Raw genomic sequence first — 17480 nt, 5'->3', positions numbered from 1 at the left:
TCACTCAGAAAACGACACAGACATGGCATCCAGGCGAGCGAGCTGAGGCTCACAGACATATGAGCGTGTTTGTATTCCAACAGCATGCCAGAGCCCAGCTGATCCTTCGGTAAATATTGACATATGGTCGGTCTGTGTTGGGAGAAGGAGCATTAGGATGACACAGATGATTTCATTGGGGTGGGGGGGGCGTCCTCATCATCCGTCCACAGGGAGCCATCAGCGGGAGACATCACATTCTCACACTGCATGTGTTCCTCTTCCAAAAGCTTCAGGGGTTAAGCATTGTGCGACTTTTTATTTTTCTTATTTTTTTTACATCAAACCTTCCCATCATATTGTTCAATGGATCAGAGGTGCTGCTTACTTTGGGTTACATAATGATCCAAATGTCTGTGCTGGAAATGAGACAAATTGTCATCCTATCCTCTCAGTCAGATGTGTTTCTTATGTAAGTGTCCAAAAGGGTTGGAGTGGAGGAAACATCAGCTCCCCCTTTTTGCTTCTGCTTCCTCAAAGCAGAAGAAAAGGTCCTCTGTATAACTCATTATACAGAGCACCGCTCAGTTTTGAGTGGAAAAATATAAACACTGTCAGTACATGCAAGATATATTGTTTAGGTCGTGTGAAGTTCTTCTATTTTCCGAGATGTTTCAGTCATTGATTCATGTCTATAGAAGCTGCGTTGGTATTCTTTCTTAAATACTGAATTATGGATGTAACCGCTGGAAATGGCCTTTACTACCATCATTCAGACAGCACACGGTCAGACAGAAATTCAAAGATACTTTACTTAACCCAAAGGGAAATGAAATGTTGTAGCCATTCAAGTATCTTCAAAGAGGCGTGTGGATGGTAATGCTGTTGGCAGGATGGATCTCCGGCAGCAGTCAGTCTTGCAACAAGTCTGGAGAAGTTTCTGTCTGAACACTGTTGCTGTGTGATAGTCTCACGATGGTCATTTATGACAGCAGAGAGAATATTCCACAGTAACATCTGCAGGATGACACCTTCAGTTGTTGGCAAACTCTACTAATCCACCTCATTTGCTTTGGTCTTGGAAAGTCAGGTCTTGAAAGGTCTGATTTCACTTTTGGAAGTTCTTGGTCTTGGAGCGTCTGGACTTGATCTTGATCTTGGAAGGTCTGGTCTCAGTTTTGGAATATGTGGTCTTGGAAGGTCTAATCTTGGTCTTGGTTTTCTGAAGAATCAGTCTTAAATCCATCCCTGGTTTCTGCAGCAAATATGAATCTCTTCTTAAAGTCACCTGAGGGTTTTGCAAGTCAACTATTCAAACCAGCCATGTATTGTGACCATGCATGATTACATAATAGCGAGGATGCTGGACCCAGACGTACCCTTACACAAGTCTACATTCCTATTTAATCCATCATGGCTTTGGGTCCTGTGGAAGTGGGTGAAGCAGTGCAGCGAGTTTCAGGGACATTATTGAACTGATCCATCATTCATCCACAAGGAGAAACATTTATGGAGGCCCTGTTACATTTCCTCTAGTTTAGTGTTTGAACCTCAAGCTTTTCTGCCATGTTTGAGCCTCTGAACTGTTGTGGCATGTCGTCTTGTTGGATCTGTGATTCTTTCCCTGAGTGTTTCTGCCTGTTAATGAGGGCTGCTCAGGACAGCAAACAGCTGCTGTCATGATGCCCCGCTTCATCGGTTCACATTTGTCCTCTGGCCACCCATGTCCTCCACTAAGGGAAGTACCAAGCAAAAGGAATCAAGGTTCCAAAAGAAATTCCGTGTACTTCTCAGATCATTCTTTCCCCGCCTCCATCTGTTTCAGCTGCACGTTTTAGGGGCAAAACTAATCACCTCTGAACAGCCCTGGAAAGACAGCATTTTGGAAAACGCTTTGAAGCTTCTGGGTGGAACTTGTAATGTTCTACAAATGACAAATCTAATCAGTCTTCTGTCAGTGGTTCCCAGCTCAAAATAGGTGTAACCTACAGTGCAGATGTCTGAAAACTCCACCTCTGGTGGGAAAAGACCTCATCCGATGTGGCGTTTGATCCAGTCTGTGCTGGAAAACAGGAACAAAAAGGAAAGTCTTTATGGCGAGCCAGCTCGGTTTTTAGTTCTCTGGAAATTCATTGTAAGGGAAAAGTCATTTTCTATTCGAGCGAGCTGAATCATTGTTATAGAAATCCAGGATCTAGATTTTAGATTTGGATTTATTCAATTATTGATTGAATAAAAAAAAAAAACTCCATGCCCCTCTATTGATCTAATTTTCTTACTATTTCAAAACATTGTCTGGCTAAAACATACTATTATCTAAATTTCTAACACAAGTGAAATCAGAGTGTGGAAAATAGCTCAGTGCAAGTTATCTATTACTGCTAAATTCTTGTTCACCAGGAGTGAATGCAGGAAGTCACCGACTCAATGCAATCTGCTGGAAAACTTTTCAACCAATTTGAAAAATAAACTGTGTTGTTTAGTAAATAGGATTCATTGTAAATGTAAAAGAATTTGCTCGTTTGGATTAAGATGACGTTTTTCAGGCAACATTCCTTATGAATTGGTGCTCTAAAATAAGCTGGATTGAAAAGTCTTCAGCTGCCTCGAATATTAAAAAAATCTTTAAGAAAAACTGCTTTACCGTTTCATACTGAAGCACACTTCTGAGCTATAAACTTAAATCATTTCATCCAAACAAGTCTATATTTGTTATTTTTATATATACATTTTCTGACATCACATTTCAAATAAGAATAGAATTTACTGCTTTCACACCCATTCATTTTACCTCTTTAATAGTGTTTTATGAAGCAGTTGAACCCCCAAAAAGAGATTTAAGAGCTCTGAAAACGGGTGTGGTTCAGCTAAATGAGAAACCCCCGTCTGCTCCCCTAGTGAAGCGAGAGATGTTCTGAAATTTACAATAATGGACTCTTAAGACAGCCACAAAAAGCAGGAAAGTGAAGAAAAACTCCCCTGGGAAGCTCAGTCTGAGCGCTGGGTGTCAATTATTGATGCAGGAGTGAGATCTGAATTACCAAGAGTAACACTTGCCTTCACTTAAAAGTGCCCTGCAAAAGTATTCATGCCCCTTGATCTTTTTTTATTGCATTTAGTAAAAACTTCAGTTTATTTTATGTGATAAAGAAACAAAGTTGTCCATATTTGGGAGGGAAAAAAGGAAAAGGATGCAGGATTTTCTTTTTTCTTTACAAATAAGTAGTAGGAATTTTTACTCAAGCTCCTGCATTCCAATACACTTACATAAAATTAAGTTAAACAAATTACCTTCAGAAATCACAAAATTATGTGTGAATTCTTCTTGATAGAAATCTAGTTCTGTGAAACAGAGGTGTGCGATACTTTATATTTTGGAATCGATCCGATAAGTAAATATAGGACCTGCATCACCAATACCAATATTGATAAGGATACTTATTTAAATCTGATATGTCATCAAGCTGTTTTGTTTGAGTTCACAGAAAAATTACAAGATTTCAATGTTTAGTTGTGCAAAGCCTCAAACCCAAAAAGACTGACTGTGGAAGGCAAAAAAAAAAAAAAAAAAAGGAAAACTATGTCTAATTTTAATTGAACTTCACCAATTTATCAAGTCCAACTTTGGGTTAGAAGTCTGTGACTATACCATGACATGATACTTTAGCTGAACCCAGAACAGATTTTGCATAATAACCTGAGGAAGTAAAACAAAGGCTTCTTTAAAACTCAAAAGGCAGAAATAAAGACGACAAGTTAATATTCAAACATATTTTATTAATGGATTCAGGATACACCACCGTAAAGCATTTCGGACCTCTTTATCAAAGACTCTTTGGGCATCCAGTGCCTGAAAAAAAAAAAAAAAAAAAAAAAAAAAGCATATTTTGTTTTCAGACGCTCTCTGAACTGATTGCCACTGCACGCTACTGCTGATTCTGGTGTGAAGAAGAGGAAGACCCGACCAGACTGAGAACAGTTCAACAGAAGTAGAAGCAACAAAGAGGAAGTTTAATACAGACCGATTCTCTCGCGCTCCGTGCGGAGCAGCAGCTAACACATCGCATCTCTTCTGTTTACTCACTGAACGTGTCTCTGCATGTGCATTTAAATGCGACTCAGCCTGATCTCTGCACACAAAATCCCCTTTTAGTTAAAAAAAAACAAAAAAAAAAACATTAAGTTATGTTTTCCCAAATAAATATTGGTCCATTTATTACTATGCCCTCTTCCTGAGTCACGGAAGATGTGAGATCATCCTTCATCATATGACTCGCTCTTCCCCCCCCCGTGCCAAGACGCATGTGGTAAACCGATTTCCCAGGCTGCACCAACGCAGAGTAATCCAAGACTGCATCAGAGGCAACAAGTAAAAATCAGATAAAAACTCCCCTGTGACTGAACTGGATGTGCTGTGAATCTGGAAACCTGGGGCTCGCTTCCTGCTTTTTTTTTTTTTTTTTTTTTTTTTTTTTTTTTTTATCTTTTTGATATGACGTGCTACGGTATAGTGTATACAAACAGTTTACTTGCATGCTGACAGAAACATTTATAACAGTCTTACAGCCGACCATTTTCTCTGTAACTTTTTAAAAATACGCACATATTTGTGGAAGCTTTATTTGTAGGTTTCACAGTATGAGCGTGCTTCTCTTGCTCCTCTGCTTTCAATAGTCTCTGTGCTGTGCAACGTTTTGGCAGTCTGTAGCCAAACTCTGGTATAAAACACACACACGTACACACACCCTTACAGTACCTATAGGAACCTTTTAGCACCCTCTGCCTTCATTCTCACCAGCATAGACAATAATCTGTTATTGCTTGCAAATACCAATGAAATCAACTAAAAGAACATAGCAATGCATTGTCCAGTTGCAGTCCTGACTTGCAGCCTTTAGAACAGAAACTAAGGGGTGCACCGACTGATCAGCCGGCCAATCAGCCAATACTTGCATGTGAAACTGATCTTATCTAGAAATCAGCTGCTGATTTTCTGTTTGTGTACCGTGAGAGACGGTAAACAAACAGACCCGCCGACCAGGTCACGTCTTCATGTTAACCATAGTCACCCTGCTAATCCCAACTTAGACACTAAATTTACCAACTCTTCAAGGAAAACATTTGGTATTTTGCCAAAATCGGAAACAGCAGGTCAGATTCCGAAAGATAACTAATCGACCAGAAATTTGCAATCGATGCACCTCCAACATAAACTGAGTCATTTCTGTCTTTTTGTCCAGAAAAAGTGAGTCCTCACAGGAAACTGAAGACAAACTACCAGATGACCTGGAACATTGATCCCGAACGTGGGAGTAAGGCAGCGAAACAAGAACGAACAAGCCGTCATCATCAGTCTAGACGTTCGAGACGCCACTGGTCGCCTCTCTCGCCTGCCGGATGCCGTACAGCCACTTGATCACTCGTGCGTTCCTCTCGATGACCGAGATCCCATAGGGGACTCTGTCGTTCGTCCTCAGGGGCCCATCCTCGTCATCCTCCTCCTCGTCACCGCCTCCGTACCCCCTCATCCGCTCTGCATCGTCCCCGCACTCCGAGCTGGGCGTGCTGACGCTGCGGAGCTTGGAGACGGACACGATGTCTGAGTTGGCCCGGGTGAAGCGCTCCACGCCGCCCAGTCCCTCCACCTCCTCCGGGTCCAGCCCGCAGTAGTTGAAGAAGCGTTCCAGGTCAGCAGTGGCGCGTGAGTAGCGGTCGCTCAGGTCCGACTTGGAGCGGTGCAGGGATGGGTGCTTGCGGGAGGAGCCTTTGGAGCTGGCGTTGGAGATGCGCGTGAAGGCTGGGGAGGCCGGTGGGATGACGCCCGCTCGGACCAGCATCGGGCTGGGGGGCGGGTAGGCCGGAGGCGATGGCAAGGTTTGGGATGAGGAGTTGACCTTGGCTGGGAGCTGATTCTGTGATTGAGGAGGCGGTGGCGGAAGGGGGAGCTGGGAGTGTGCAACCTGACCTTGGGGGATCTGTCGGGGCCTCAGGTGGGGATGCAGTGCAACTCTCGGAGGCTTCTTCACCTCAGCATGAGGCCGAACGTCCACTCTGCGGACAGTCACTGAGTTAGGGGCATTGTAGGGGGCCTGAACACCGCGTACAACCCGTGCTGGGATGGGGGGTGGACGACGGGACAGTTCTGCTGCAGGGGCGCAACGGTTATTGCTAAGCAGGGAAGACGTGCAGGAGGAGGTGGATGAGGAGTTGTTGGCACCGTGGTTCAGGGGCTTGAGGTTGTTGATGAGTCTGTTGCTCTTGTCCTGCTCTGCAGACAGGCTGCTGCAGATACTCTTTACCCCTGACGATGGAGACGATGAGGAGGGGGAGGTGGAGGAAGACGACTGTGCTCCGTCACATACATCATTGATTAGATTATTCAGGATATCCAGGTTGAAGGGTCTCCTTTCCCCCAGAACCTCGCTGCCTCCCCGGTTCTCCACATCAGCTGGGCAGCGGGAAACCTTCCGGGTGGTCGGGGCACCCACATTGCCCTGGGGCATCATCACCGGGGGGACAAGGGGCTTCCGGATGAGCGGTGCCTGGATGGGCGCCTGCCGAGTCAAGGCCACCTGCTGGCTCTTCACATACTTGGCCTTGTCGGCCTCCAGGCGCTCCACGGCACTCAGCTTGCGGGTTCCTGGCTCAGCAGGGGGGCGGAAGTAGTTGGGACCCTTGTTGAGTATTCTGAAGGGTCTTCCTGAGGTGAAGGCAACGCCGGCCAGACGGCCATCTGAGGGCCTCAGCGTCTCCACCGGCATCACTGCAGGACCTGAAGCAGAGACGGAGGTTATTGGAGAATTCTTATGACTCTTACGTCAGACATCCCACCTCCCCCCTCTCTTGTGCCCACAGCCCACATTAACTTCCTTACCAGTTGCTGATCTGAGGTCCTTGCTTTTCTTCTGTCCCTCCTCTCCTCCTTTTCTTCTTCTCTTTCCTCAGTCAAAGACTACTTGTGGGACTGGGTCAGCCGAGGTCAAATTCCACATCAGGACCGTCCAGACTGCCTCTGGCACCTCGGTGGCGACCCACTTGGGGGGGGGGGGGGTTAGGTAGGAGATCAGGATCAGAGCCTTAATGAAGAACTCAAAGGTCCGCAGATGAGTCAGTAGTGATAGCAGTAACACGGCAGCCTTCTCTGATCCTCTTTATGACGTCCTGCTCGTCTGCTGCAGCTTATCCGTCCAGCTGTGATCAGAGGCAACAACTCAGCCGAGCCGCTTCAGTCCTGGAAAGGTAGAACAAGGAGTAGTCCAGGTCAGACTCAGATGGAGTTTCTGGTTGTTCCTCAACAAGAAAAAAAAAAAAAAAAAAAAACATCCATACACTCAGAAACACACTCTCTCTCTTTCTCTCCTCACACCGACACACACAGCTCTCCGTCTGACAGACGGAGACTCTCTTCAACTCTGGAGTGGAGCAGACTGGGGGGGGCAGAGAGGCTTTAATACTATGTCTGGCTCCTCCCAGGCGCCCAATCACGCTGCAGGCCGGGAGTCGTGGAGGCGGGAGCCGCTCCTGTATTGGCCCGGCTCGAAAGGCACTCCAACCAATCAGATCTCTCCCCACCTCCCCTCCTCCTCGGAGCACAACAAAACACTGAGGCAAGGCTTTCATTCAAATGAAAATTCATTGAAAGGGAGAAAGGGGTGGACGGGTGCGGTGGGAGGGAGGGGGTGGCAACGGACGAGACAGATGCAATTTTTTACATTGACTTGCATCAAGCTCAGTGGGGTTCTATGACGACGCTGTGCAGAAAAAAAAAAAAAAACACACAATCGCACTTCTTTGTTCATCTCTGTGTCGGGAGGAGAGGAAACAAAGTGAAGAGTCTGTTTGTGTGTGAGCAACTGATTCTTTAAACAATTAAACAAAGGATAGTGTCATTTTAAAGATATAAAGTGGTTTCCACACAGTTTAACAGTTTATGTTGGGTAAAACACAACTGAAGTCATGAAATGATGGTTTAAAGTTCAACAAAGGCAAACAGAGAAAGCTTCTATCAATTTATTTCTAGAAATAACAGCGATTAATTTAGGATTATTTACCTCAGATGTCAAAACTTCAAAGTGTTGCTGATATGAACAATCTATTTACTCCACTTATGTGTTTTTGGCTCTACTTCTACAGAAAAACAACTTCCCCTCCCCCAGGACAGCCGTTCATCTTATCATTTTACCACATTACCTCTACAGTTACATCACACTCAGTTAAAGGGCTTTCTCCTCCCTACCCCCATCTCTCCTCCACCTGCAACCCATCTATCCACACAATTTAATGGGGCTTTTTTACTGCCATCCTCCTCAGCATATGAACTCATTGTTTTTTTCCCCTGAACAACAGCAAATTAGAAAGAAGACAGAAAGCAAAACACATCACCATGGCATTAAGAAACAGGAAGTTGGTTTGTTTTAATTTGAGCCTCAAGAGACAGAAAAACATGTTTACTGAAGCTACGCAATACGTCCAGTTGAAGTTATCATTGCACTGTGTGCAATATCAAGACAGACTGAAAAACAGCTTACACCCATAAGCCATCAGGGCTTTAAATGCCACTTAGTACCATTTATAACCTAATTTTAAATATTCAGTAAATATTTGTTATTGGCTGTTATTGATATCGGACATCTGCATCAGCCCAAATTTTTAAATTGGTACATCCCTAGTTCCTATGTTTTTAATTTGACAACATCTCCACTACTAAATTTCTCTCTTGCTAGCAAGATCGATAAAATACAGCTTATTAAAACAATATATTTTGCTATAATACAAAACAGTTAATCATTTAATATTTTCTGTAACTCAAAAAAGTTGTTTTAAAACATAAATGATATCTAATTAACGCATTTTGATTCAAAGTGAATTTCAAATTACTGCAACATGACTAAATTTGCATTATGCTGTAATATACAAATGAAAACATCATGAGATTAAATATTTTACTTTACACCGTAAAGTATCTACATTTAGCAACACTAAATGAACAAAAAATATCTTTCACAATCTACCATCTACTACTAGGTAGTGTAGATGGTAGATTAAGCTTTCTTTAATATCTAATAGGCTGAAACTGGCAATCTACACAGTTAGAAATTAAGTCTGACGTCTTAGAGAAATTCTACACAATAAAAGTCTGTATTTGACAGAGTTTCGATGAGCATCACAAGTGTTGGCTCTAAATTCCTCATCGATCCAAAGTGATGAACGTGATTCAAAGCAAAGCTCAAACATGACCTTCAAAATACCAATCTTGCTTAAGTTCATAAGTTAGATTATGAAGAAAGCTGGTTTGAAATTTCTTAATGCTCAACAGACCTCTTCCTCTAGCGTGCTTGGTGGTTTGGATGAAGCAAGAGGAGAACTTCTCTTTCAGTAATGACGACAATTACTGAAGTAGGTTTGGATAATCCTGATGAGCAGGAATAGATTTAAGGGAACTTAGAAGGAAAGGAAAGGTTTCAGAGTTTACTCTAGCTATTGGGAATTTTCAGCTGAAGGAGGAAAATTGACGGCATTATTTCCATTTGTTTGGACAACAACTATCTGAAAATTATTCTGCTCATCAGGAATGTAGTTTTTCTGATGACTAAACTTCCTTGTCAAAAACTGGTTTCTGTTAACACAACAATCTCTGAATTCCTCTTGTCTTAAGATTTGAATATAAGTGGAATTTCTCTTTAACACAGAATTCAGTGAGCTGAATGCAGCAACCATCAAAACTCTACAATTTATTTATACTTTTCATAGATGGTACGAGAATCCTGCTAGTGAAGGAAAATTATTCATGGATTTCTTCATCAAGCATATCTGTGAAAATGCAGCTAATGAAGCTGAAATACCGACGTGCAATTCTACTTGACACACTATTGGTAGACGTTTGGAAAACATCTCAGTTCCTGAGACACTTGAAAGCTGAATGAGTAAAACAGAACTTTGCTTGAATCTGATGGTTGAATAACCTCAATAACAGGCTAAAAACAATATATTTGTTATTGAGCTCATAAGTCTATTTAATCGCTAATTTATCAGCAAAAAGGGGTTTTGAATTTAAAATGTTGCTTATTTTGTCAGCGTAGTTTTTAATAAAATGTGATCAACTACAAACTGCTATTCTCCATTGTTGCTTTCTTTTGACAAAATCAGCAATCAGACTCCCTGATGTTGTCAAATCATTTAAACAAATGAAGGACTAGATGCCACATTAGCTTAAACCCATCTGCAGATAACTTTGACCCAATGACTCGTGCATTATTCAGAAACTGTTTACTTACAAGGTAGTCATGAATAGAGAGACAGAGCACCAATTCTCATTAAGCTGCTAAATAAATTCACCCCATGTGGAGATCAGGTTTGGTCTAAGTATTTAAATGTGAAAGCTGTAGAGCTATGAGTATGCAAAATATCTCCAGGCTGGAAAGTCGTTCCAGCTGAATACTGTAGCTATTGTCATTCGTTTTCTCATGAAAAAGGGTCAGACGGCTAAACGGTCATCTCCACTAATGTGTGTGCAAACAACACTGCTACCCCACTGATCAATAGACCACATTAGCACCAATAAGCGTGAAGCACAAAGAAAACAAAGTGTAGAAGCATTTTTTGCAGCCACACACACACACACACACGCACACACACACACACACAAAAAAAAAAAAACGGCTGATGTCTCCAAAAGCATCAGACCGCAGTCCCAGTCCAAGAAATGACATCTCTTTTCCACAGTGGAAACTTCGATTGGTTTCCTTATTATAAAAAAAAAGTGTGATCCACAGTGGTATGAATAAGACTGCTTTTTACATTTAGTATTTCCAACCACTAACTGTGGTTGGTGGATGGTGGCTTATGGTTTGTGTCTCACAGTGGATGTAACAATGTGGAGGGTAGACGATGTGTCAGAAAGTGAGTGGGAATGTTGCAAAAGAGCTTAAATGGAGCAATAATAAGATGACATACCAGCTGGTTTTAAGGTCAAAGTTAACGAGAGAATAAAAAGAAAGTAGAAACGTGAGGGAAACAGGTTCCTCGACAAAAATCATGTAATCCTGCACAAAAAGTGTTCACACCCATTTAAGGACAGTCAAAACATGCAGAAGGAGCTCTACTCAACTCCATGTGTGGTGGAGACCCTGAACACACCATCACCATGGTGACAAATGGTGGTGGCAGCATCAAGCTCTTTGTCAGGAGGTGGAGGACAGCTGGGCAAAGCAGATTTTTCTCTACATGTGCAAAGTTAGTAGAGGTAAAGGCCTTGCAGGAGAAATATCATGGTAAGGTTGCACCAACTGATCGGCCAGCTGATCAGCCAATACTTGCATGTGAAATCGATCTTATCTACCACTGCAAAGTTCTAAAATAGATGTTGTCCCGGTTTGCTCTGCTGTGAGAGGACTGATGGACCCACCCACCAGATCACATCTTCATGTCTGCCATTAACAATAGTCAACCTACTTTTTGCCAACTTTAGCATTATATTTTGCAAGAAATGGTATAAGAAACGGTATAAGCCAAAGTCAGGCTCTTTAAAGATTGGGGATTGGGGATTTCCAAATCTGAGCTGTTCAAACAGAAAATGGTACAAAGAAAATTGGTTTCTTGGGTACCTCAACATTTCTGGACCTTTTCTTCATCGCATGTCACAATTAAATAACATTACATTTAATTAAGATTAAATGTGTAAATATTGTCCAAAACAGTTTATTGGATCATATTGATGTAATTTCTTCCACTAATATCAGAGTGATTGGCCAGAAAATTGCAACTGATGTAGACCCTAAAAGGCTGTTAAGGGAAAAAAAGCAAACTTTGAAAAGCTTAAATTATTTCTCATCCACGTAATTATATACTACCTTCCCAACAAAATACATTGAAGTTTGAGGTTTCAACATAACAAAAACTTAAAAAGTTCAGCGGGGTTGAATATTTCTGGGAACAGTTTACTTGGAAAAAAAATAGAAAAAGAGGATGTAGCCTTCTGAAGGTCCAAACAGTGAAGGCCTTGGCCAAGATGAGTTCATATGTGTGTATTCTGTGACGCCAGATTGTCGGTCATATCACAGCGGCCTTGGTCCCTGCAGACACTGACTCCCCACCCCCAGTCAGCACTGAAAACAAGAAAAGCTCCGCCCCAAAGAGTTGTCAGAAATGTCCTCTAATCACACGTGGATTTGACTGGAGGAAGTCTGGTCAAGTTTGATTACAATAAAAAAAAGAAAAAAGAAAAGAAATAGTGAGAGACAATTTGCTCTCGAGTTTCTAAAACTAAGTGACCTGGTAAGTTTGTTAGCAGTGACATGAGGGTTTTCCCCCGATGGACGAGGCAAGCAGGAAACATTTTACAACAGCGTGACAATAAGAAAGAGGAAAAAAAACAACTAAATGAGCTATCTAGGTGTGTTTGCGTCTTGCAGGACGGTCCTGTTTTTACGGGTCGTCTATTTTTGGCTGCTTACCATTTTCCAGGGAAGATTTCAAACAATACACTGGAAATGTTGTCTTAAAGATTGCAGAAGAATTTATCTTCACCTGACAAATGCAATATAACAAACACTGATGCGGACTTAGAACTAGCAGTAAAGGAGCACTGTCGATTGGTTTTGGAATGGAAACAGACATAAAACAGACATAACAGCGCACCAAACATCAAGTTATTGGAAACTTAAGAATTAACAGAATAGAATCACTTAGACAGGTGGTGCTGACATCACCTTTCTAATTCTTATCATGCCTGCCATATTCAAAGCTCTAACTATTCCCAATTTGAATTTTTCAAACCAGGCTCCATTTTATCTTGCCACTCATAATCCCACAGGGACATCCTGACTTCAACCAATGACAAACTGAAACAAAGAGTTCAAAAGGCTATCTGCCCATCCCTTTAAAGGCTAATTTAGGTGGGTGTGGGGGAGGGGCATCTCATGGGGTCCTGAGAGGTCTAATGAAGACAGACAGCCCAGCAACACGTCTCATTGTCTTGGCCTGGACACACTGAGCTGTGAACTCATTTCCTGGAATCAGAAATGACCAACATGCATAACTAACATGACCGGACTTCAGAGTTATGCAACTATATTAACTGCAAAAACAACCACTGAACCATGAGTCAGTTGTTTTAGCACTTAAATCTCTCTTTGGCAGCATCCCGACTCCCCCACTCTGTCCATCAGCGCCTCCACCCCCCAAAAGGTGGGAAAGGATGCAAACAAAAACTTTTCGTGTTGTACAGCGTTTGATGCATGCGCCTATTTATAAATATTTTACTGAGTTGGTTAGAAGCGAAAGGAATGAGGACAATTTTAGCTTAAAAAATATTAATGAAGACAGAGAAGGAATTTGAAATGATTGTGTCTTTCAAAGCAAATTCAAAGACAAATTACTGGGAAATCTTTCTTTCTTACTTCTCGTGACAAAATGTTCATTGCAGCCTGATATTCAGCAAGATTTTGCAGAAGAAGTGGAACTTGGAGAAAGAAGAAGCCAACACGACAATTGTGTTAGGTTATTTCACAATACTGCCCTGCTGTGAGGCCAGAAAAAAAGCTTGATCATCTATGAACAGCTGGTAGAAACTCAAAAATCAGATTTTTTTCTGATCAATGCATGCAGAGCGGAGAGGCCTCTGCAACAACAACACTCTTCAGTGTAACAGTTGTTACAGACAACTTTCTATTTTAATAACTTACCATCTCTTTACCTTCTTAAATTTTTTATGCTGCATTAAATAACTTTGATGAGATACAGAACCTGGATGCATGGCACAGATAATAGGCTAAAACTTATTGCAACGCAAGTAGTTTTAGGCAAAACATATTGCATACATTAACATTGCAATAATGATGAATATGAAGCCTACTGTGTTTTAATCTTTTGAGTTTCTACTCTGTCATGGAACATGCTGGCTTTAGAAATGTTACAGACATCAATTTCAAGAGGATTGTTCACATTAGGAAAGTTGGAAAGTTTAATATCCGATTCCTGCCATTTTTTTCCCTTTTATTTAGAAAATGGCAACAAAATCCTGGTTTACACCAACTTTTCTCTCTCTCATCTAAACAGTGTCATTTTACCTCTCCTCCAAATAATTACACACCTCTGCTGCAGGAAGGCTAGAAAATGATCATAGTCGGCTAAAATCAGTATCAAAGCTTTGCAAAATCAGATTAAAAGAAATTGGCTCCAAATCAAATGATGCCGTTTCACAGCTGTTTTGTGTTTGGTCAAACAACTGAAGCATGCAGTTTATTCAAATCACTGCTAGCATCAATGTTAACGATTTTAGATGAAAGCAGATACAGTTTTGCATAGAATTCTCTTTTTACATTTTCCCAGGAATGATTCTCAAAACAGAGATGATAAAACCCCAACTGATCCGAGAACAGAGTTAGCCATACATTAGAGAGGGAATGAGTGGATGAAGGCAACTACTTTCACCTCACTCGGCTGGAGCTGATCCGCAAAGATAAGCAGAACACATACACACACACACACACACACACACACAGACTTTGACTGTCACACACCTGGGGGCATAAAGCACACATTAAACGCTCAGTTTTATGCAGCAGCTACAGCACCCGAAGGCAAACAAAAAAAATAAAAGGAGAAAAACAAAGACTTTTCTCTTAACATGGTGAGAAACGTTCCAGAAACGAGTAATCACATACTGCTGCCCTGACTCAGATCCAGAACAACCATACACACAATCACACACACAGGAAGAGAGAGTGGTCGCCAGGATGTCAGTGTTGGATTTATGATTAAAGTGTGTTACTCACAAACGCGCGCACACTCACACAGAGGTCTCATTCTCCTATAGTTAACCCTGGTTCTGTTATCACAGACAGGTGTTGGCAGCAGAAACAGTTTATATTTGTTTTAGCCAACAGTCTGATTAACTCTTCCTCTTCAATCTAAAACAATCACATTATGCGGTATGAAAGTAAACTTTTTCTTTCTAAAACATCTTCTCAGTGCCGTGTGTTCGTCCCGTTGGCATGCCGCACCGCGCTTCAACCCATTACAGCTGGGAGAATGAAAACCTGCCCGAGTTTGTAATTCACATCGGTATTTTTAGATCTGGTATTCGCAGAGAAGGACAAAGAAGTCCAGTCAGCGCGCTGAGAAGCTCTACAGCTACTCATACTATCGTAGACATTTTCAGGTGCTTCTTGGGACGCTTTACAATAAATTTAAATGCATATTTTTTTCTTGGCGGACAGAAGTATAACGCAAAAAAAATCAATAGATGACAAATTAAACTAAAGTGGAGAAAATAGCAACAAGACAGCCCCTTCTTTTAAGTATCTAAACTCATATCTACACAACGGATGTACAGCTATCTACTCAAACATGCAGGATATAGAAAGTGTACTTACTCTAACTAAACAAGCCGTGAAGGCAGCTCTGAGGAGTCCCGGGCTTCACTGAGGGAAGCAGGTAACAGTGCAGCTTTATAAGTAGCGTCGTGCCTTCCTGTGAGGAAGTGTTCAGGCCAAATGGGGAGCAACCTGAAAAGTCTCCCAGCTCAACAGACTCCAATCCACTCCTCCTCTTCCTCTGCTGGCTGATGAAGACTCCACCCTGCTCTGCCTAGAAGCAGGAAGGGAGGTAGGGAAGCAGGAAGTGAGAGCTTTAACAAGAAACCACATGGTCCTTCCAGCACTTTATTATGATCCGGCCCTTTGTTGTTGTTTTTTTTTTTATAGAAATTATTTTACCTTCCTTATATGGTTTACCTCATTTTATCTCCTGGGGCAACACTGTTGAGTTGAAAAGTATATTGAAGGCAACAAAAGACTGATTTATTTTTATTAAAAGTTGTAAAAATGTTTTATTTTCATCTGCACAACTAACACTAGAGATATGAATCTTTCAGGGTCTAGCAATTAGTGCCATTTTGCAGCACAATCAAGTAATTATGTTAACTTCATTTGGTACAAAAAAGGTTTACATAATCAAATATGACTTAGAAGAAATTTGATTTCGTCACCTAATGTCTTGAAATGGACATTTATGGCGGATCATTTGTGACCCAATTACTTCACTTCTGCTTTTGATCTCACTTAGTAGATAAAAATATCAGTGTTTGAAGATAACCTTTGTGTTAGTAGAATTCATTCTCCAAGGCTGTATTTTGTCAGCTGATCGTCTCCCAAACATTTGCCTGGAAGGAATCCAACTAACTCACCTCTAGCACTGAGGGCTGTAAGTTTATCTGATCAAAATGACTAAGCTGCTAGTAAATGTCAACACAATTAGTTGTTCAATAACCCAACAGTCAGAGGAGCTCACTGAATGTCAGACGTCAGAAAACAAGCACTTCCATATTGGCATGATTATATAATGAACTCAGGGTAAAAAGTTGGAGTGGAGTCCAACTAAATATAAACAAGGGAAGCAATGAGTTCAGTTTGGTGGCATGTTTATAATACCAGTAAACATTTTGCCATTTCCCTTTCCAACAAATTTCTTTGAGTCGGAAAGAAATTCTAGGAAAAGAAATGCACTGTGAGGCAGCTGATGAAGGAAGGGGTAATCCTGTAAGCAAGGTGTGGTCTGTATCCTGCTTTTAAAACCTGGAAGCAGAGATCCAGGAAGAGCTTTACTAATGCAACACATTTAAAAGCAAGTAACCAATTCCTTATATGGTGCCTTGTTCAGATATACAAACTTCAGCATGTTTTACTGAGATGACATGTGACACACCAACAATAATTGATACTTAATTGTAAAGTGGATGTTTCTGGATCCTTATTGAAACCTGAGAAAGAGGTAAGGCAAGGAAAATTTTGTATTGGTCATATCTTAAACACATTTTTTCTGCTGGCTTATAAGGCTGGTATATACTGTTATAAAAATTACTTTTATTAAAATGTTTGTTTAAAACCCTGTAGCGCAGGGCATTCTGGAGAAATACAACGAAAACAAACGGTCGAGTCTAGCACTAGCAAGAGAAGCTTGTTTTTTGCCAAAAACAAGAGAAATCCTACAACCAATAAAATCTCATGCTACTCCATTTTTGTTTACATTTCATGACGCTGACCGTCTTCTTCAGAGGTTTTTGTGTTATTTCTTACAGTGGTTCTTGGTGCAGCACTAGGTGATGTATAACAGAGTTTTCATGTGGATGAAAATATGCATTTTCCCAGATGTCCGGCTACATGTTTGCTTGGCTTGACATTCTGTGGCAAGAGTTGAAAATTGAGTTTCTAAACAGGCTCTGGAGTATTGATTATTTAGCAAAGACCAGCAGACACATATGTCAACGAAGTTGCAACTTCAACAAAATGAGATCCTAGAACTCAGAAAGGCCAGAAACAAATGCGCGTCATATACTTGGCTTTAAAATTTACGCACTACTTTGTGTTTGTAACCCGTCACATAAAAAAATCCCAACACAATATAATAGCTTCAGCAGATTTTTTTCCTGCACACAGTTGCCGAGCATCCCTCCCTCCTTACAGTCCAAGCATTCAGTACTGCTTGTTTAAAGGAGTCAGCAG

General features: G+C 41.4%; 1 protein-coding gene across 1 annotated transcript; it reads right to left on the bottom strand.

Annotated features, from left to right (window-relative positions):
• Positions 1-3735: 3735 nt before the first annotated feature.
• Positions 3736-15834, bottom strand: LOC106919825 (protein FAM110A). Its single transcript, XM_014990451.2, has 3 exons — positions 15354-15834; positions 6854-7210; positions 3736-6751 (listed from the first exon to the last, which is right to left on the bottom strand). The coding sequence occupies exon 3, from the start codon at positions 6738-6740 to the stop codon at positions 5334-5336; it is 1407 nt and encodes a 468-aa protein (XP_014845937.2). The 5' UTR covers positions 6741-6751; positions 6854-7210; positions 15354-15834; the 3' UTR covers positions 3736-5333.
• Between the last annotated feature and the right edge of the window lie 1646 nt (positions 15835-17480).

The sequence above is a fragment of the Poecilia mexicana genome, unplaced genomic scaffold, assembly GCF_051168715.1.
Source record: "Poecilia mexicana isolate PSO_F unplaced genomic scaffold, ASM5116871v1 scaffold_7, whole genome shotgun sequence".
In the NCBI taxonomy this organism is placed as follows: domain Eukaryota; kingdom Metazoa; phylum Chordata; class Actinopteri; order Cyprinodontiformes; family Poeciliidae; genus Poecilia; species Poecilia mexicana.
This window is presented reverse-complemented; position numbering and strand designations above follow the sequence as displayed.

Excerpts from the sequence above, each read along its gene's own strand:
- LOC106919825 (XM_014990451.2), bottom strand. The coding sequence starts at position 6,740 with ATGCCGGTGGAGACGCTGAGGCCCTCAGATGGCCGTCTGGCCGGCGTT.